This window comes from Brassica oleracea, chromosome C2, assembly GCF_000695525.1.
Source record: "Brassica oleracea var. oleracea cultivar TO1000 chromosome C2, BOL, whole genome shotgun sequence".
NCBI lineage: Eukaryota > Viridiplantae > Streptophyta > Magnoliopsida > Brassicales > Brassicaceae > Brassica > Brassica oleracea.
In genome coordinates this window covers 41,832,258-41,848,712 of record NC_027749.1, presented here as the reverse complement: position 1 = coordinate 41,848,712, position 16,455 = coordinate 41,832,258, and the positions used below count along the sequence as shown (strand labels likewise).

The window sequence follows — 16,455 nt, the reverse complement described above, 5'->3', positions numbered from 1 at the left end:
TTGAACTCTTCCGAGCAGAGTTCCAAACCAATATCAAAATGAAGCATATCTTGCTTCGACAGATGTTGTATCCCACGCTCATCCATATGTCCAAGCCTCATATGCCATAACTTAGTCATATCTTTCTCTGGGATCTCTGGCGATGCAACATTTGCTGAACCGGTAACTATTGTACCCTTCAACAAATACATAGTATTGTTCATGAAACCCTTCAGAATCACATCAGAACCCCTGTAGACATTCAGAACTTCATCGCCACCAGAATATTTGAACCCTCTGCTGTCCAGAAGACTCACGGATATCAAATTTTTCGTCATTGATGGAACATTCCTAACCTTGTTCAATGTGCAGAATCTACCATCATGTGTCCTGAGCTTGACTGAGCCGATCCCAACAATCTTGCAGGCAAAATCGTTTGCCATCTTAATCTTGTTGTCAAGTACCTCTGTGTACTCTGAAAACCACTCTCTCTTCGGTGTCATATAGTAGGATACTCCCGTATTAAGAACCCACACATCAGAAGACTGTGTGTGTCCGTGCACAACAAGAGCGATGTCGTCGTCAAACTTGGTTTCATCCTCGGCTACTGCAACAGACCCAAACCGTTGCTCCTTCATCTTGGGACAATATGACTTCCAATGTCCCTTCTCTTTGCAATAGTTGCAAATATCAGATGCTTTAGGACCCCTTAGAAACGACTTCCTATCTTTCGAAGCCCTTCTGTTCCCATGTCCCTTCACACCACTAACAAACAACCCCGATGCTTGATTGTATGTCCCTGAGCTGGATGCCTTATGGCGCAATTCCCAACTATGAAGCGCCAACCTAACTTCTTCCAGTTTCACTGTATCTTTGCCAACAATGAACGATTGCACGAAGTTCTCGAAGGAATTTGGCAGAGATATCAACAGGATTAGTGCCGCGTTTTCATCCTCCACCTTAACATCGATGTTACGCAGCTCCAGTAATATCGAATTTAGCTTGTCAACATGGTCGCGAAGCTCAATCCCTTCTTGCATACGCAAGGCAAAGAGGCGTTGCTTCAGAAGTAGCTTGTTCGTCAGAGATTTTGTCATGTACAAACTCTCCAACTTCTGCCACAAACTAGCAACCATTTTCTCATCCGATACTTTGATGATAATCTCGTGTGCTAGACACAACAAAATTGTTGAGAACACCTTCTCTTCCAGAGCCTCCAAATCAGCTGCTTCAGATTTCTTTTCTGACAATGGTCCCCAGATGCCTTGTTACTTCAGTAACACCTGCATCTTAATCTGCCAAAGACTGAAGCTATTTCTCCCATCAAACTTGTCGATCTTCGCGATTATTCCAGACATCTTCTCACCAGATCACAAACTCCGAGCTCTGATACCAGTTTGTTGTAACGGACGTGAGAAGGAACAGATGCGGAAACAGATGAATAAAAGCGATGTAACTACGACACATATATTTAACGTGGTTCACCCCTTGGGCTACGTCCACGGGCATAGAGAGATCTTATTATTGGAGGCGATATTGAACTTACAAAATGCAAGTTTAGGGTTACTTCGAATACAAGATATATATAGTAGCATCCCGTATCTAAAACCCTAGACTTTATGAACTCATGGACCTAAGCCCACGATAAGATGTAACATCCATAATAACTTGATGCAACGCTCTTGATGCAACTGAATCAATATGATATACGTGATGTAACATTCATCGCCTAGATGTAACATCCAGATTCAAGGCATATCAACACTATAGATGGCAAACCTAAACCACAAAATTATCATAAATTTAGTCAACAAATTCAACACGAATTGACCATGTCTCATAGTCAACTATATGCTTATTCTCCATATTAGATTAGATATTAATATAAAAAAAACTAACAAGAAACTCTTTTACAAAAATAAAAATGTAAGATTTTTTCTATGTATATCACTAAATAAAATGTCATGTCGGTTTGTATTGATTTCAAATCTTGAATTAGAATCAAGTTTTCTTTGAAAAAGTTTCATGTCAAACAATATACTGAAACTATGGTTTGTATAACAATGATTGTTATATTAATAATGTTAACAAAATATAACTAAAATACAATATTTGAAATGTTATACTCAACCAATTATAAATACCTACAATCAAGGACATTTGAAATATAATTCCTATTTTTTACATATGAAATTAACCAAATGATATCAATCTTACGAACACAAACTCCATATTCCTTTCAATTTTTAAATTGACATTTATTGATAACCACATACGAATATTCATATTTTAACAACATCCTAATTGTTTAAGCTAATTTATAGTAACAGAAATAAATCTATTATCTTAACTAATAGATATAAATCTTTTTTTGTTCTAATATGTATTATTCAAATATAAGAAATGAAAAATCCCAATATTCACCTTTTAATACAAAAAAACATAAACGAAAAGAGACTATGAAGAATTAATTAGATTATTTAATTTTTATATATCATATATGATATACATTAAATTATAAGATAATCAATAATAAGAAATAAAATAAACGAATATTCCTTTTCTAATAGATTAATACTACCACATAAACAGAAAATATTAAAAACTCTTTTAAAAACAATATAATATTTTCAAACGATATTTGATATACATTCAATTATAATATAATCTATAATAGGAAATTAAAAGAAATGACATTCCTTCTTTAATACTACCGTTATTTAGACAAAAAATTGACGTCATATTAAATTTTTTGTTCTTTACTAGCCATATATGATTTACATTCCTTTTATAATACTACCACGTAAATGAAAAGTATCAATCGTTTTTTTTTTTTTTTTTAAAACATAAAATATATTGAACAGCAAGGATACAAGGGTGGATTCGTTTGTGGAATACAAGCCGACGGTCTACTAAGGACCGTCGGAGACAAAGGCGGCAAAAACCAAGGTTTTTTCGGAGAGGAATCCCTAAGACAAGGGAAACATTTACACAGATCTAAAGATTAAACAAAGGATGCAATCAAGACATTAAAACAGAACGAATACCTCAAACCCAGAACATGCAAAAGTCACTGAAACTCCTTGCGATTGCTGACACAAGATTATCACAAAACATGATGATAATCGAATCCTCCAATAGTGATAAGCGTAATCCAATTATAAACATGCAGTTCACAGCTTCAGCTTCGGAAAGACAGAACTGAAAAGCTTTAAACCAAACTTTCGACGGCGAGGAAGCAGTATAGCGACCGTTGAGACGCCGAGAAAGGAACTGAAAGAGTGCAAGATCTCGACCAGATCTCTTGGGTTAAGACATGAAGCGCGATCCGATTCACGCCAGATAAAGCTAATCCAAAGAGATCAGATTAGAAGAAGATCGAAACTGGAGTGAATACAAGCAATCATCAAGGAAGAACAGAGCCATGCAAGCAAGGGACGAGCCGATTCCACACTAAACAAGGCTGATTGCAACAGAACCGGCGTACAAATCGAGGAAGATCAAGAACCAACCCGCAGACAACATGCATAAATGGATGAACCACACCGACAATCGAAAGAGCCGGTACTCTCTTGCTGCGAAAAGGACTGGCCAAGAGCCAAACCGCCGATCCACCTTTGAATCTCCGATCTTCACATCACCAAAACAAACAAGAAGGAAAACGGAAAAGATAGACCGACTCCGGTGCTAGAGAAGCCACCGGAGTCGATCACTTACAATATTTGATCAAAAGTCGAGAGGTTTTTAGAAAGAAATTTTTTTTTTCTAAAAGTATCAATCATAAATTTTATTTTTTACGAACCATATAAAATGAAAAGTACGAATACTCTTTGATCCGCGATACAATTTTAATATAAAATGATAATTTGAAATAATAAATTAAATTATCATTTCACCCGATATTTTTTTTTAAATGTAATAATATACAGTTACTTATATAATGTTAAAATATATGCCATGAATTATGAAAAACAAAAATTTATTTCGAAAAAATAAACATTCACACACCCGTGCGAGTCAAAGTCTAGTTTTTCTTAATATTCACTCTTCCATCTGTTTCATAATAAGTGTCATTTTAATTTTTTTTTTTTGTTACAAAAAATTGTCACTTTGTAATTTCAATACAAATTATACTTAATTTTAGTTGAAAATTAATTGAAAATTGCATTGATTTTATAAATAATTTTATTTATCACATATACTATTGGTTAGAGAAGTATAATTAATAACAACTTACATATATTTCCGTCACTTTCTTAATCTGTGTGAAAAATATCAAAGTGACACTTATTTAGAAACGGAAGGAATATTGAACTTATTACAGTATTCAGATAAATATATCGAAATTCAATTTTGCATCTTTGTGAAAACAAGATTTTGCGGAGCTTGACGGGAAAACGTAATTTTACGGGTTTTTTTTTGAAGGGGGGGATGCGATTTTCCAGTTTTTGCGAAAAAATACTATTTCTAATTTGTAAGGAAAACACAATTTTATGGTTTTGACGGGAAACACAATTTTCTACAGTTTTGACGGAAAATTGTAATTTTCCAGATTTTTTCCGGAAAATGCGACTTTCCAATTTTGCGAGAATTTCTCTAATTATAATAATTAATTTAATTAATTTCTATATATGTGATCATTGGGGGTTATATTTGTGATATAATTTTTTTAGGGTTATCCTAACAAATTCTCTAATTATAATAATTATCTAATTATGTTTAAGGATATTTAAGTTTTTTAGATTTTGAGATGCAAATATTGCATCTATTACATAGATTTTTTTATCATTTTAAATATCTAAATATTATAAATATTATAAATTGTACATCTAAATGTTGCATTGGATACTTATGTAATAGATTTGAGAAAAAAAAAATACTTGTGTAATAGTGTCCAATGAACATCTGAATATAGCATCCAGATTCGGGTGTCTGGATACGGATACAGAGACGAACATGACCTTGCTTGCAAAATGATGGATTATATAAAAATAAGAGGAAGCGGTTAGAAGGGAGGAGGCTCTGGAAAGACACTATATGAGATTGTAAAAACATGGATCGAAAAAATCAACCGCTACGAAGGGTTGAATGGCTCGAGGTGTCAGGTTGAAAGCTTCTTCTTGGTTTATGGGAAGGAAGGATTTTGTATAATATGATTTTCTTAGATGTTAAAAGCAAGTTTTAAAATACTTTTGAATTCTGTAAAACTCGTTTGAATCAGAATCATAAGATCTAATTAATTAAAAGGGTTAAACAATTCCGACTTCTACTCCATTTATGCTTCGTATTGTTTTTCATCATGCACCAAGCAATAGCTTCTTTTTTATTAATCAGTTGTTTGAAGTCATCAAGGTACGGCGAAAAGAACACTATAATGTGTCGGTCATGTGCACATGACCTCCCTTCGTAATAAAATATATTTAAACTGAAAAATTAGCCGGTTACTGCAGAATACAGAGTCACGTGTACATGAGATATTTTAAGAGTGATTAACATCACTTGTCTTAACCCCTATTAATCTCCTGTAATAATCATATATCAATGCGTGACTTAAGAGTGATCAATGTCCATGTTATATTAATTATTGTTATGTCTTAAAAAAAGTTGTCAATGTCTTTCACCGAAATGAAAATACATTAATGGGAGGCCACCTACATTGTAAAGTAATGATATACTGTGTAGTAAAACGCACATGCATTATAGTTGAACATGTTTCTACACACTCATATATATAACAAAACTGCATCAACCAAAAATTTCTTTTGAAAAAAAAAACTAATTATATTCAACATTTTGAAGCTTATCTATGAAGAAAAAAGGAACAAAAGCTTACAGCCTTTCTTTTTTTTTTTCTCTCTTTTGCTGTTTTTAAAAGAATTTTATTTAAGTATATGCCAATTTGCCATTTTTTGCATCTTGTCAGCACCCAGTATCCACCATGAATTAAAAAGCTTAAAGTGGCCTTTGGTTTATCCGCTATTTTCAATATTACTCCTTACATTTAATAAAAAATTACATTATTAACCCCAACTTATTCGTCTACACAGAGTTTCAAGCCAATTTGAAACAGATTACATTAAACTAAAGGACGAATTGTACAAATCAAAATTTACTAGGGGCTTATGTGTTATTTAACTCTCTTGTCTCTCTCTCTCTCTCTCCTCCAAATAAGAACCAATCTTCTTCTTCTTTAACTTTCCTCCTCATTGACTCCATTTTTGAAAAACTCCTGATTTTCTTTTAGCCGAATCTCATACTCTCTCTCTCCCCTCCTTCGGATTCCCTCTTCCACTAATCCCTCGCCTCCTTAATCGGACCTTCGAAATCTCTCTTTTTGGGAGAAGGTCTTTTAATCAATCAAAACTCCAATCGATTTCAAACTTTCTTGGAATCTCCGTCTTCCTCCAGAGCTTCTTCACCGGAGACACCCTATCACATCGAACTCCTAATTTATTAGATAGGTCAATCAATCAACCACCAAGTACTGGGAAAAGAGAGTGTCTTTAAAATCCTTCGAAGGAGAGATGCTGGGCGCTGGGTTTCAGTTGACGAGGGGACGACACGGCGAAGACCATTTCTACAAATCAGCCAAAGGGGCTCGAGCCAAGCCCAATCACCGCGCCGATCAGCTACGGAGAGCTCAGAGCGACGTCTCTAACGGCCGATCAGCTAACCCCAAGCAACGCGAGAACGAGTCTCCTTCTGGGCCGACTAATCTTGAACGCTTCTTAGAGGCCGTCACACCATCTGTGCCGGCCCAGTACTCACCCAAGGTTTGTTTGAACATGTCAAATGTGTTTTTTACTTTTTTTTAATAAAAAGATTGTTCCTTTATGACATTGTGGTAATCTATGCAGACGTCGTTACGGGAAAGAAAAGCTGCTGATGATGATAAAGTTCCTTACTTTGTGCTCGGAGATGTCTGGGAGTCGTTTGCGGAGTGGAGCGCCTACGGGGCAGGAGTGCGTCTTGTTTTGAACAACAAGGATCGTGTTATTCAGTACTATGTGCCTTCCTTGTCGGGGATTCAGATATACGCGGATCCTCATGCGTTGAGTTCGTCTCTTAAAGCAAGGTATTGTATTGTCTGAATCTGTTGAGAAGTTTTCATAGTGTTTGGGGTTTTGGTAACACTTTTCCCTATGGCAGGCGGCTTTGCGACGATTCTAGTAGCGATGTCAGCACCGATAGTGATTCTGAAAGGGTTGCTGCTGGGATAGATCATGTATCGTTGAGAGATCAGCTTCTGGAAGACTCGTCGAGTGATGATGGTGAACGTTTAGGTTCTCAAGGTCGTTTGATGTTTGAGTATCTTGAAAGAGACCTTCCTTACATCCGTGAACCTCTGGCTGATAAGGTTTGTGTGTTCGTTTCTTGACTTTAACCTTACTTGTAAGAATTATGAAGATACTAAACAGTACAGTAAACTCTATAAGATTCTCTAGAATTTACAATTTTGATACATTTTGGTGATCATATCTGCTCTTTGATGTCATTGTTGTTAACTTGTTATTAGGTAGCTTGTATTTCATCAGTTGTATATTGCAATATACTTAGTGCTCTGAAGTTTTTTCTCAAACCATCATTCTTTTGCTAAAGTTATGACTGTGGGTCGTTGGCAAATCGTTTGGGGGTCAAGTATTGGCTATCAACGAACCAGAAATGTTCAGTTCGGTCAGGAACTGTTATGGTCATTCCAACTTCACTGCTCACAAGACACAGGAATTTTTGTGAGTCTGTTGCTCTGGCTCCTCATGACTGACTGTTGCCTATGTTTCATTACAGGTCTCTGACCTTGCTGCTCGGTTTCCTGAGCTAAAGACGCTAAGAAGCTGTGACTTACTTCCTTCAAGCTGGTTTTCTGTGGCATGGTATTGTTGTTTGTACTTTCAGCGCAGGTTCTTGATGCCAATATCCTGTCACGCTTCTGAGAATCCATTATATGCTTTACAGGTACCCAATTTACAAAATACCCACAGGACCTACAGTTAAAGACCTGGACGCTTGCTTCTTGACGTATCATTCCCTTCACACACCGGTTGCAGGTAAAACAAAACTTTCATTCTGTTAAAACAAGCAACCCTTAGATTTACACGGTTGCAATGATCAAGAAGAACGCTTGCTTAGAACTTTATCTAATCAGCAGGGCTAATCTACTTGACTGAATCAAAAATATTCCAATATTTAGTAACATGTGTGTAGCATAGAATCATTTTTCTATTAATCACTTTGACAACATAACTAGATGTGTGTTCATAAGAAGAGTTTGAGACGGTTGCTGGGAATTTGGTAGATAGATCTTTTTTTTTTTTTGTCAAACCGGTAGTATAGATCTTAAAGACAGCATTTGGCCTTTGTAGGTCCAAGCGGTGCACAACCAATGAGCCTTGTGCAGCCCATAGAGAGTGAGAAAATGTCATTGCCAGTATTTGGGCTCGCTTCATATAAGTTCAGAGGTTTTGTATGGACACAAAATGGAGGCTCTGAGCACCAGCTAGTAAACTCCCTCTTCCAAGCTGCTGACAAGTTGCTGCGTTCATGTCATGTTAGCCACCCTGATTTGCTCTTCTTCTGCCGCCGCTGATATGATAACTTTTAGTACGATTTTTAAAAAAGGAAGTTTCTCGATAAGTTACACAGCCAAAATGAAATTTGTGAAAAACATTTTTAGTGGTTCACAAAGAGTTTGAATATTAAAACTCAAACTGTTGATGGTTGGTCTCAGACCTAAAGTTGCTTTATCTGTAAGTTATAGATAAACGAGTTTTGTTTTTTGTGAGGTTATGTATGTGGACCCTGGGCTAACCCTTTTCTTGTATACCAATACATACCATTGTTGTCTGCAATAGAAACTTTTGAGAGTAAATGTGAACATGTTCAAACCACCATTCAAATTATGTTGAGGTGAATCACTCGGTCAAGCCAAGGATAAATGTCCATGCTAGTTAGCCGGATACTAAACTCAAACAAGACTGGATTTGGTCAGCACCCTTCTTATCCTCACATTATGGTATAAAAAAAACCTTTTTGCTATAGTTGTAAACCATTTGTTCACATCTCATCATATAAATATATCAAGTTCCATATACTTTCATTTGTACATAATGTGAAATATCATTTTGGGATTCATGTGTTGGTTGATGTGAATTTATGAATCGGTTTGAGTTACCAATATATCAAGAAAGCAACTTCATTTGAGTGTGTGAAGAGAAGATGGAAATGTGGATGAATGGGTTCTCTTAAAATAATACAAAAGGAGATGAAGTAGAGGTACTTAGCCTTATCTCCTTGTATATATACTCTTCAATACAACATGCACTTCCAAAATCCTTACAAGAATAATATAAAAGGAGATGAAGTAGAGGCGGACCGGACCAGATTCACTTCAAATGTAAGAGAGAAGTAGAGTTCATCATTGGAGAAGTAGAGGCTTTTCATGGTAAGAACAACAATGCTTTGTTTCAGGCAGAGTGATTTTGTATTGACAATTTTGTATATACAAGAGAATAAGTGCATAGCCAGCGTGTGTAATAAGTGTTGACATTTTGTATACCAAGAGAATAAGGAGCAAGATTAAGACATAACCTTTAGGCAATCGCTCGTAGGACATAGAACATACCAATAAGGAAGAAGATCAAGAAGTAAACAACAGGCGTCTAGGATGACAAAAAGAAAGCAAGCAGCATGAACAACCCTGTGTTTTCACCAAAGACGTTCCGATGTTTGTAAATAATGTGAAATATCATTTTGGGATTCCTATGTGTTGGTTGATGTGGATATATGAATCGGTTTGAGCTAACCAATATATCACTCATGACTTTGGCAAGATTACATATTTTTATTGATCAAACCTCTTCTAAAGATTGCCAAAGATTTGAAAAATCTTATTTCATAATGTATTCATCTTTTAAATATGTGCTGTCGTAAAAATATCATGGCTTTTGTCTTTTTTCATCCAATACTACTTTTAATTTATAGATGGTTTCTAAAAGTCTTTTCTTCTTAAGTGTATATTTCCACCTATTGTCAATATCATATAATTATTTCCAGCAATATCAAAGATAATTATTTCAGACTTTGTTAAATTTGAAGAGTGATGAAAATGAAAAACCAAAGACTTGCACAAGGATACAAAGATGGAGAAGAGGATAGAGGAAAATTGGATTATGTGAAGGTAAATATGAATGGCTTAGTTGTAAGCCGCAAGGTTTGCGTTCTTGATGAAGGAACCTATTCAACTCTTTCGCTTCAGCTTGACAGTAGGTTTGGTAAGTTGTGTTCTAAGTCCGAAACTTTTTGCTACAAGTATGTTTCAGAAGCTCTTGCCACATCAATTTTAATTTGGGGAAATGCAGACAATATCGAGATTGAGATTGTTCCAGTCTGAGTTCTTTTTGGTCTACAGAGACAGAAGGTATCTGGAGGAATGTTTGGGATGTTCCATGGAAGTAAGCTCCTACCAGAAACACTTTCTCTATACAAAACGTTGCCTTATAACTAAAACAACATTTGTACTTTCCTGAAACTTGATAAGGAGTTTGTTGTAAGTATGAATTGGATGAGAATCACAAGAAGAAACGATGCTCTTCTTCCCTATTTACAACATCTGATGTAACAGAAGCTGTAAGCTTTTACAATATTAATCACTACCAACAAGACATGATAAATAAGAGAAAACAAAACAACTCGGTAACCTAATTAGTCTCATATCATATTTTAAAACAATCTCTATGTTGTGTGAGCTATGTGCAAAACTCTGGATCACTCAATCACCAGTCACGAGAGTAGTCGGTTAAGAGTATCGGAAACATTCTTCATGGTAGGTTTTCTATTCACGCAGTGACTGCAACCTTAAGAACATCTACTATCTCGTCTTCCTTATCTGCCTCAGGAGGCAAACAAGGATCAATAACATCACTTAGTGGTTCTTAGGACATATGAGCATACTAATATGGAACAAGATCACGAAGTAAGCAACATGTGTCTAGGATGACAAAAAGAAAGTAAACATCATACCAACATGTATGTATGTACGTATGTATGTATGTATGTATGCAAAATATTCTGGTTATCTTAAACTATGCTAATGTGAGAATATCAGCTATCTATCTCCATCATCCATGTCTAAGATTGTCCACGCGGTAGGAATTGTAGACTTTGATCCTGCATCAGTTTTCCTGCTTATGATTTTTGATACAATCCATCTCTGCTGATCACCATACCAAAGGGGTTCCTACATGTTAAGCATCTACAGCTCGTGGAGCATCAAACAACAGTCTTCGTTTGAAACTTAGAAATATAAATGGATAGTTAAAACAAATATGGATAAATTGACTTATTTGTAAATGGCAACAAGTTTCTAACCAAATAGCATGTGAAGTACTTCTTTCATACAATTTGACTTTAGCTCTTCTGATTCTTTTGACGAGTTTCTACAACCAAAGCTTCATGAGAGGTTTGGTTGCAGATGTTGTGACACCAATAGGGGACATTACAATAACAACCAGAAGAAAAGCAACCATAGTATCTGTTGAGTCGAAACAATCATAAGAAAATAACTTTTTGACATTATGAACAAAGAGGTGTAGAGATTGAAAGATTATTGACTTCTTCAAACACTTGGATTCCATTCACCTACAATTCTTACACTTTTCTTTTCTCGAGAAGAAGAAAAGCATGAACAGTATTGTGCAAACAAAAATGGAAACAATGGAATTCAATGGGAAAGGATAATTTCAATTGATCACTGATACAAAACACAACAATTTTTTATTTTACCAACTAGTTTTCATTGAATGTGGCAAATACTCAGTTTACCAATCTTGTTGTCTACCAAATCCAGGTTTAATCATGCTCCTCTTGCCTTGTGTTTTGTCTTGCGTCGGCTCAAGGGTGGGCAGACAAACCAATTATTTATGTCAACACTACATAAAAAGAAAATGTCTTTTGAAGCTCAAATAATTACTGTAGAAAAAATAATGATGTTAATGAATCAGGTAGTTTTGCAAAAGTCAGGCATATGCAAGGGATTACTGCTTAAGGATATGTCTTTAAAGAAAAAAACAGAAACCGGTTCTCAAATATCTCATAGATTAGTTTGATTTTGAGACATGTTACAAAGAAAAGTCTTAGTGTGATCAAAATCATAGATGATGATGTTTGAAGCTAGATCAAGTCAACAAGTCATGTCTATGCCCCCCCATGGAAGACGGTTGAGATTTTTGGTGTAGGATCTGGTTCTTTGATCAGGGCCAGGCTCATGTTTATTGAAAATTGAGTGGAATAGTAATCAGGCTAAAGAAGTAAAGAATAAGGTGTGAGATCAAGACAGAACCTCTAGGCAATAGTTTCTTAGGACATAAGCGCATACCAATAAGGAACAAGATCAAGAAGTAAACAACATGTGTATATTTTCTGGCAATAGCTAGTTACTAAGTGTCTAGGATGACAAAATGAAGAAAGAAAGCAAGCATCATACCAACATGCTGCAGGATCAGGGTCTACAACTCCCATCGCATGGACAGTCTTAGAACAAACAACCCTTAGATTTACACGGTTGCAATGATCAAGAAAGCTTGCTTAGAGCTTTGTCTACTCAGCAGGGCTAATCTTTACGAGTCTACTTGACTGAATCCCTTCCAATACTGTAGTGACACATGGCTAGTGTAGTGTACATAATGTGATAAAGTTCTTAGACGGTTGCTGGGGAATCAATTGTTTTTTTTGAAGTTAAGTGTTTGGTAGATAGATCTAACTAATCACAGCGTTTGGCCTTTGTACGTCCAAGCAGTGCCACACAACCAATGAGCCTTGTGCAGCCCATTGGGAGTGAGAAGATGTCATTGCCAGTACTTGGGCTTGCTTCATACAAGTTCAGAGGTTTTGTATTGACACAAAATGGAGGCTCTAAGCATCAGCTAGTAAACTCTCTCTTACAAGCTGCTACGTTCATGTCATGTTAGCCACCCTGATTTGCTCTTCTTCTGCCGCCGCTAATATGATAACTTTTAGTAAATTTTTTTTAAAAAGGAAGTTTCTCGATAAGGAACACAGCCTAAATGAAATTTGTGAAAAACATTTTTAGTGATTCACAAAGAGTTTGAACATTAAAACTCAAAACTGTTGATGGTTGGTCTCAGACCTAAAGTTGCTTTATCTGTAAGTTATAGATAAACGAGTTTTGTTTTTGTCAGGTTATGTATGTGGACCCTGGGCTAACCCTTTTCTTGTATACCAATGCATGCCATTGTTGTCTGCAACAGAAACTTTTGAGAGTAAATGTGAATATGTTCAAACTACCATTCAAATTATGTTGAGTTGAATAACACGGATAAGTGCCCGTGCTGGTTAGTTTGTTTTTTTGGTTAATTCAAATTTTGATATAAATCAATTTGGTTTAAAGTCAAACAAGACTGGATTTGGTCAGCTCCCTTCCTATTATTATTTTTTAATGTATTATTAGAATACAGCAGCTCCCTTCATTTGTACATGTTATTATTCACATCAGCTCCCTACATTTGGACATTCACATCAGCTCCCTACATATTATTATTTTTTTTTAATGTATTTACTAGATTTTGACCCGCGCTTCAAAAATGCGGGTTTATTTTTGGAATGAAATAAATACTTTTTATATGAATTTCTATATAAGATAGTGTATAAGTCTGGATAAGTAAATCTGGAATCGAAGAACCGAACCGTGCCAAACCGAAATATCAAAACCAAATTTAAAATGAATTTCATAAATAATCGAGCATATCTTATATTTTTGGAATAAAAAAACTGAACCGGATCCAAATCAAAAACCGAAGGAGTACCCAAAATTTAAAAATACAAATTATAAGCCTATTTTAGTATGTTGATTAGCTTAATTTGTTTTAGTATTTAGTCATACACTTATTCTACGTATATATAATAAAGATTGGTAGGCTGTTACTACTGAATTCAATAAATATATGAAATGAGTAAGCAACCCGATTTTGTATTTTGTAATTGTAATTAAACCAAGCTTGCCAATTTTTATTTTGATTTTTAGTGTATCGATATAAGGTAGTCGATTTTGTAGGTAAAGGGAAAAATCAAATAATCATTTTGCCATTAATATGGGTGCTAATAGTAATAATCTTGTATAGTTAGAGATAAATAAGGTAAGACCAAAAATTAATTAGCTAATGAATAAGTCCAACAACTTTGTATAAGTAGATTTTTTAAGATTTCTTCTCTTTTAATAGTATAGATATCTTACTTTTTTACCATAAGAGCCTTGTTCTTTGTAGGAAATGAAAATATATTAAATAAATAAATAAATAAATAAATAAATAAATAAATACAAATTTATATTAATACCAGTTAATCATTTTATATTTTATTTCTCATATATATTTTTTTAAAAAGTTTGAACTCAATTAAGAGGAATGAAACATAATTCCAACAAAATAATCAAACCAGAAAAATGATAGAAAACAAAAACAAAGCACAAGCACCAACAACATGATCTTAAGGGAAAGACTTCAACAATTGTTGGAGATGGCTACTTCTTGAATTATATTGTGTAGCCACGCCGGGCCACCAAGGGCGAGGTAAGAGTGGAACCTCTTATCCTGAGTTATGCTTCGAATCGTACTACAAAGTTTGTTGCAGCTGATTCCTGTTCAAAGAAGACTTAAATAAAACCAAGGCATAAGTTACTGATCTTAATGAGGAGGTGACAATATCCTGGCCATGTTTGAGGGTTGTTTATTTCCTGAAATGCTGCTTGAAGATCAATGCCCACAATAATATTACGATACCCCAAATCATACATGCTCTGAATCACCCAAGTGAGACATCGTAATTCAGAAACGAGCCTGTCATGTGCTACGTTGCACAGAAGCTTCATCGGACGTCCGTTTCCCGCTTCGCAACCCGAATCAGAACCTCGTGGAAGCTTACAGAATCTCGCTTTCAAAACGCTTCTGAAATATTCTCTTTAAAAACACGTTGGAAGATTACGATTCCGTTTTGGAATCACGCTTCCATTCTTAAAAAAAACACAATATCTTATATCAGTAAAAGTAAAAAAATTATAGTTTTTAGTTTATATAAATCCAATTTTTAATAGTATTGAATAGAGAGAATATAAATTACAAATATTAAAATTAATACTATACATTATCTTTATGCATTGAGGTTTTTATTAAAGATAAAACATATACTCAATATATTATGTTAATTAATTATAAAGTATTAAAAATAATTAATATAATAATTTATTTTAAATTTAATTTATGTGTATTTTCACAGATTTAATATGAAATCATTTCATTTTTTTATAAATGAAAAATGCTTTATTTTAAATTTAAATCATATAATTTTAGTTCTAGATTTTTTTTTTAATTCTTATATATATATATATATATATATATGTATATATATATATATATTTATATAGATGGATACGCTTCTAACACGTATCCGCTTTCTTATTTTTTTAAAAATCTCGCTTCTGCGCTTCTATACGCTTCTGCTTCCACGCACCCGCTTCCGTTTCCATGTAACATAGGTTGTGCTGGTGTGACGGCATATCTGGAATGATGCAAAACATTCCCTTCGTGATCTCTTGAGATCCACGCTCCTCCTATCATAGAGCCTGCATTCCTCCAATTAGCATTCACATTGCATTTGACACAGACAGGCCTAGGATGTTGCCAACCATATGTAGCTCGTAATGCTGTTGATGAAGACTCAGCTGCTATTGCTTTCTTGTTTAAGGAAAGCCAAATCTATGCTTCTTCAAAAGCCTGTTGAGATAATGTATCAGGCGAGATTCGAGAAGCTGCATACATAATAGAGTTGTGATTCTTCCATATTGACCACAAAATTCATGGAATGGCCATTCTACACTTCTCATATAAAGCCGCAGCTGCTATCATCTTCATGGTTATTTAAAAGTTATCGATCAAACTACAAGGAGTTGCTAATTCCGGAGGAAATTCACCGTCTGCAACATATCCTGACCTGGATGACAGTGAAAGAGGACATGGTTTATAGACTCCGAACCATTATTGCAGAGTTTCCACAATAGGTCCACATTCAATCCTCTTGATTTTAGTCTGTCTGCAACAGCTAAAGCTCCAAACACTGCTCGCCACATAAACAACCTTACCTTCGGGAGAGTAGGGGTTCTCCAGATACTCTTTTTGAGGTCAATAACCATTTGATCTGCTGGTGATCTAGTGGTACCTCTTAGGCCTCCTCTGTTAGCCGTTAACCAGTAGCCACTCTTAACTGTATATTAACCATGCTCTGTGTAAGCCCATATGTTACGATCAGCTCCTCTGCCTAGCGTTAGCTTCTGAATACGGCAAACCTCGTTGGGAGGGAAGAGTGAGTTAAGTGCACTCATATCCCAACGACAGAGACATCAATCAAGGATGCAACTCTTCTTGTTACTTCAATGTTACACTCCTTATTAACAGTACAACGAGGATGTGAGTC

The 16,455-nt window shown here is 35.1% G+C and overlaps 1 protein-coding gene across 1 annotated transcript; it reads left to right on the top strand.

The window, feature by feature from the left end:
* Positions 1–6,170: 6,170 nt before the first annotated feature.
* LOC106320234 lies at positions 6,171–8,763 on the top strand. Its single transcript, XM_013758605.1, has 6 exons — positions 6,171–6,752; positions 6,837–7,054; positions 7,129–7,336; positions 7,765–7,850; positions 7,933–8,024; positions 8,340–8,763. The coding sequence occupies exons 1-6, from the start codon at positions 6,504–6,506 to the stop codon at positions 8,561–8,563; spliced, it is 1,077 nt and encodes a 358-aa protein (XP_013614059.1). The 5' UTR covers positions 6,171–6,503; the 3' UTR covers positions 8,564–8,763.
* The last annotated feature ends 7,692 nt before the right edge of the window (positions 8,764–16,455 follow it).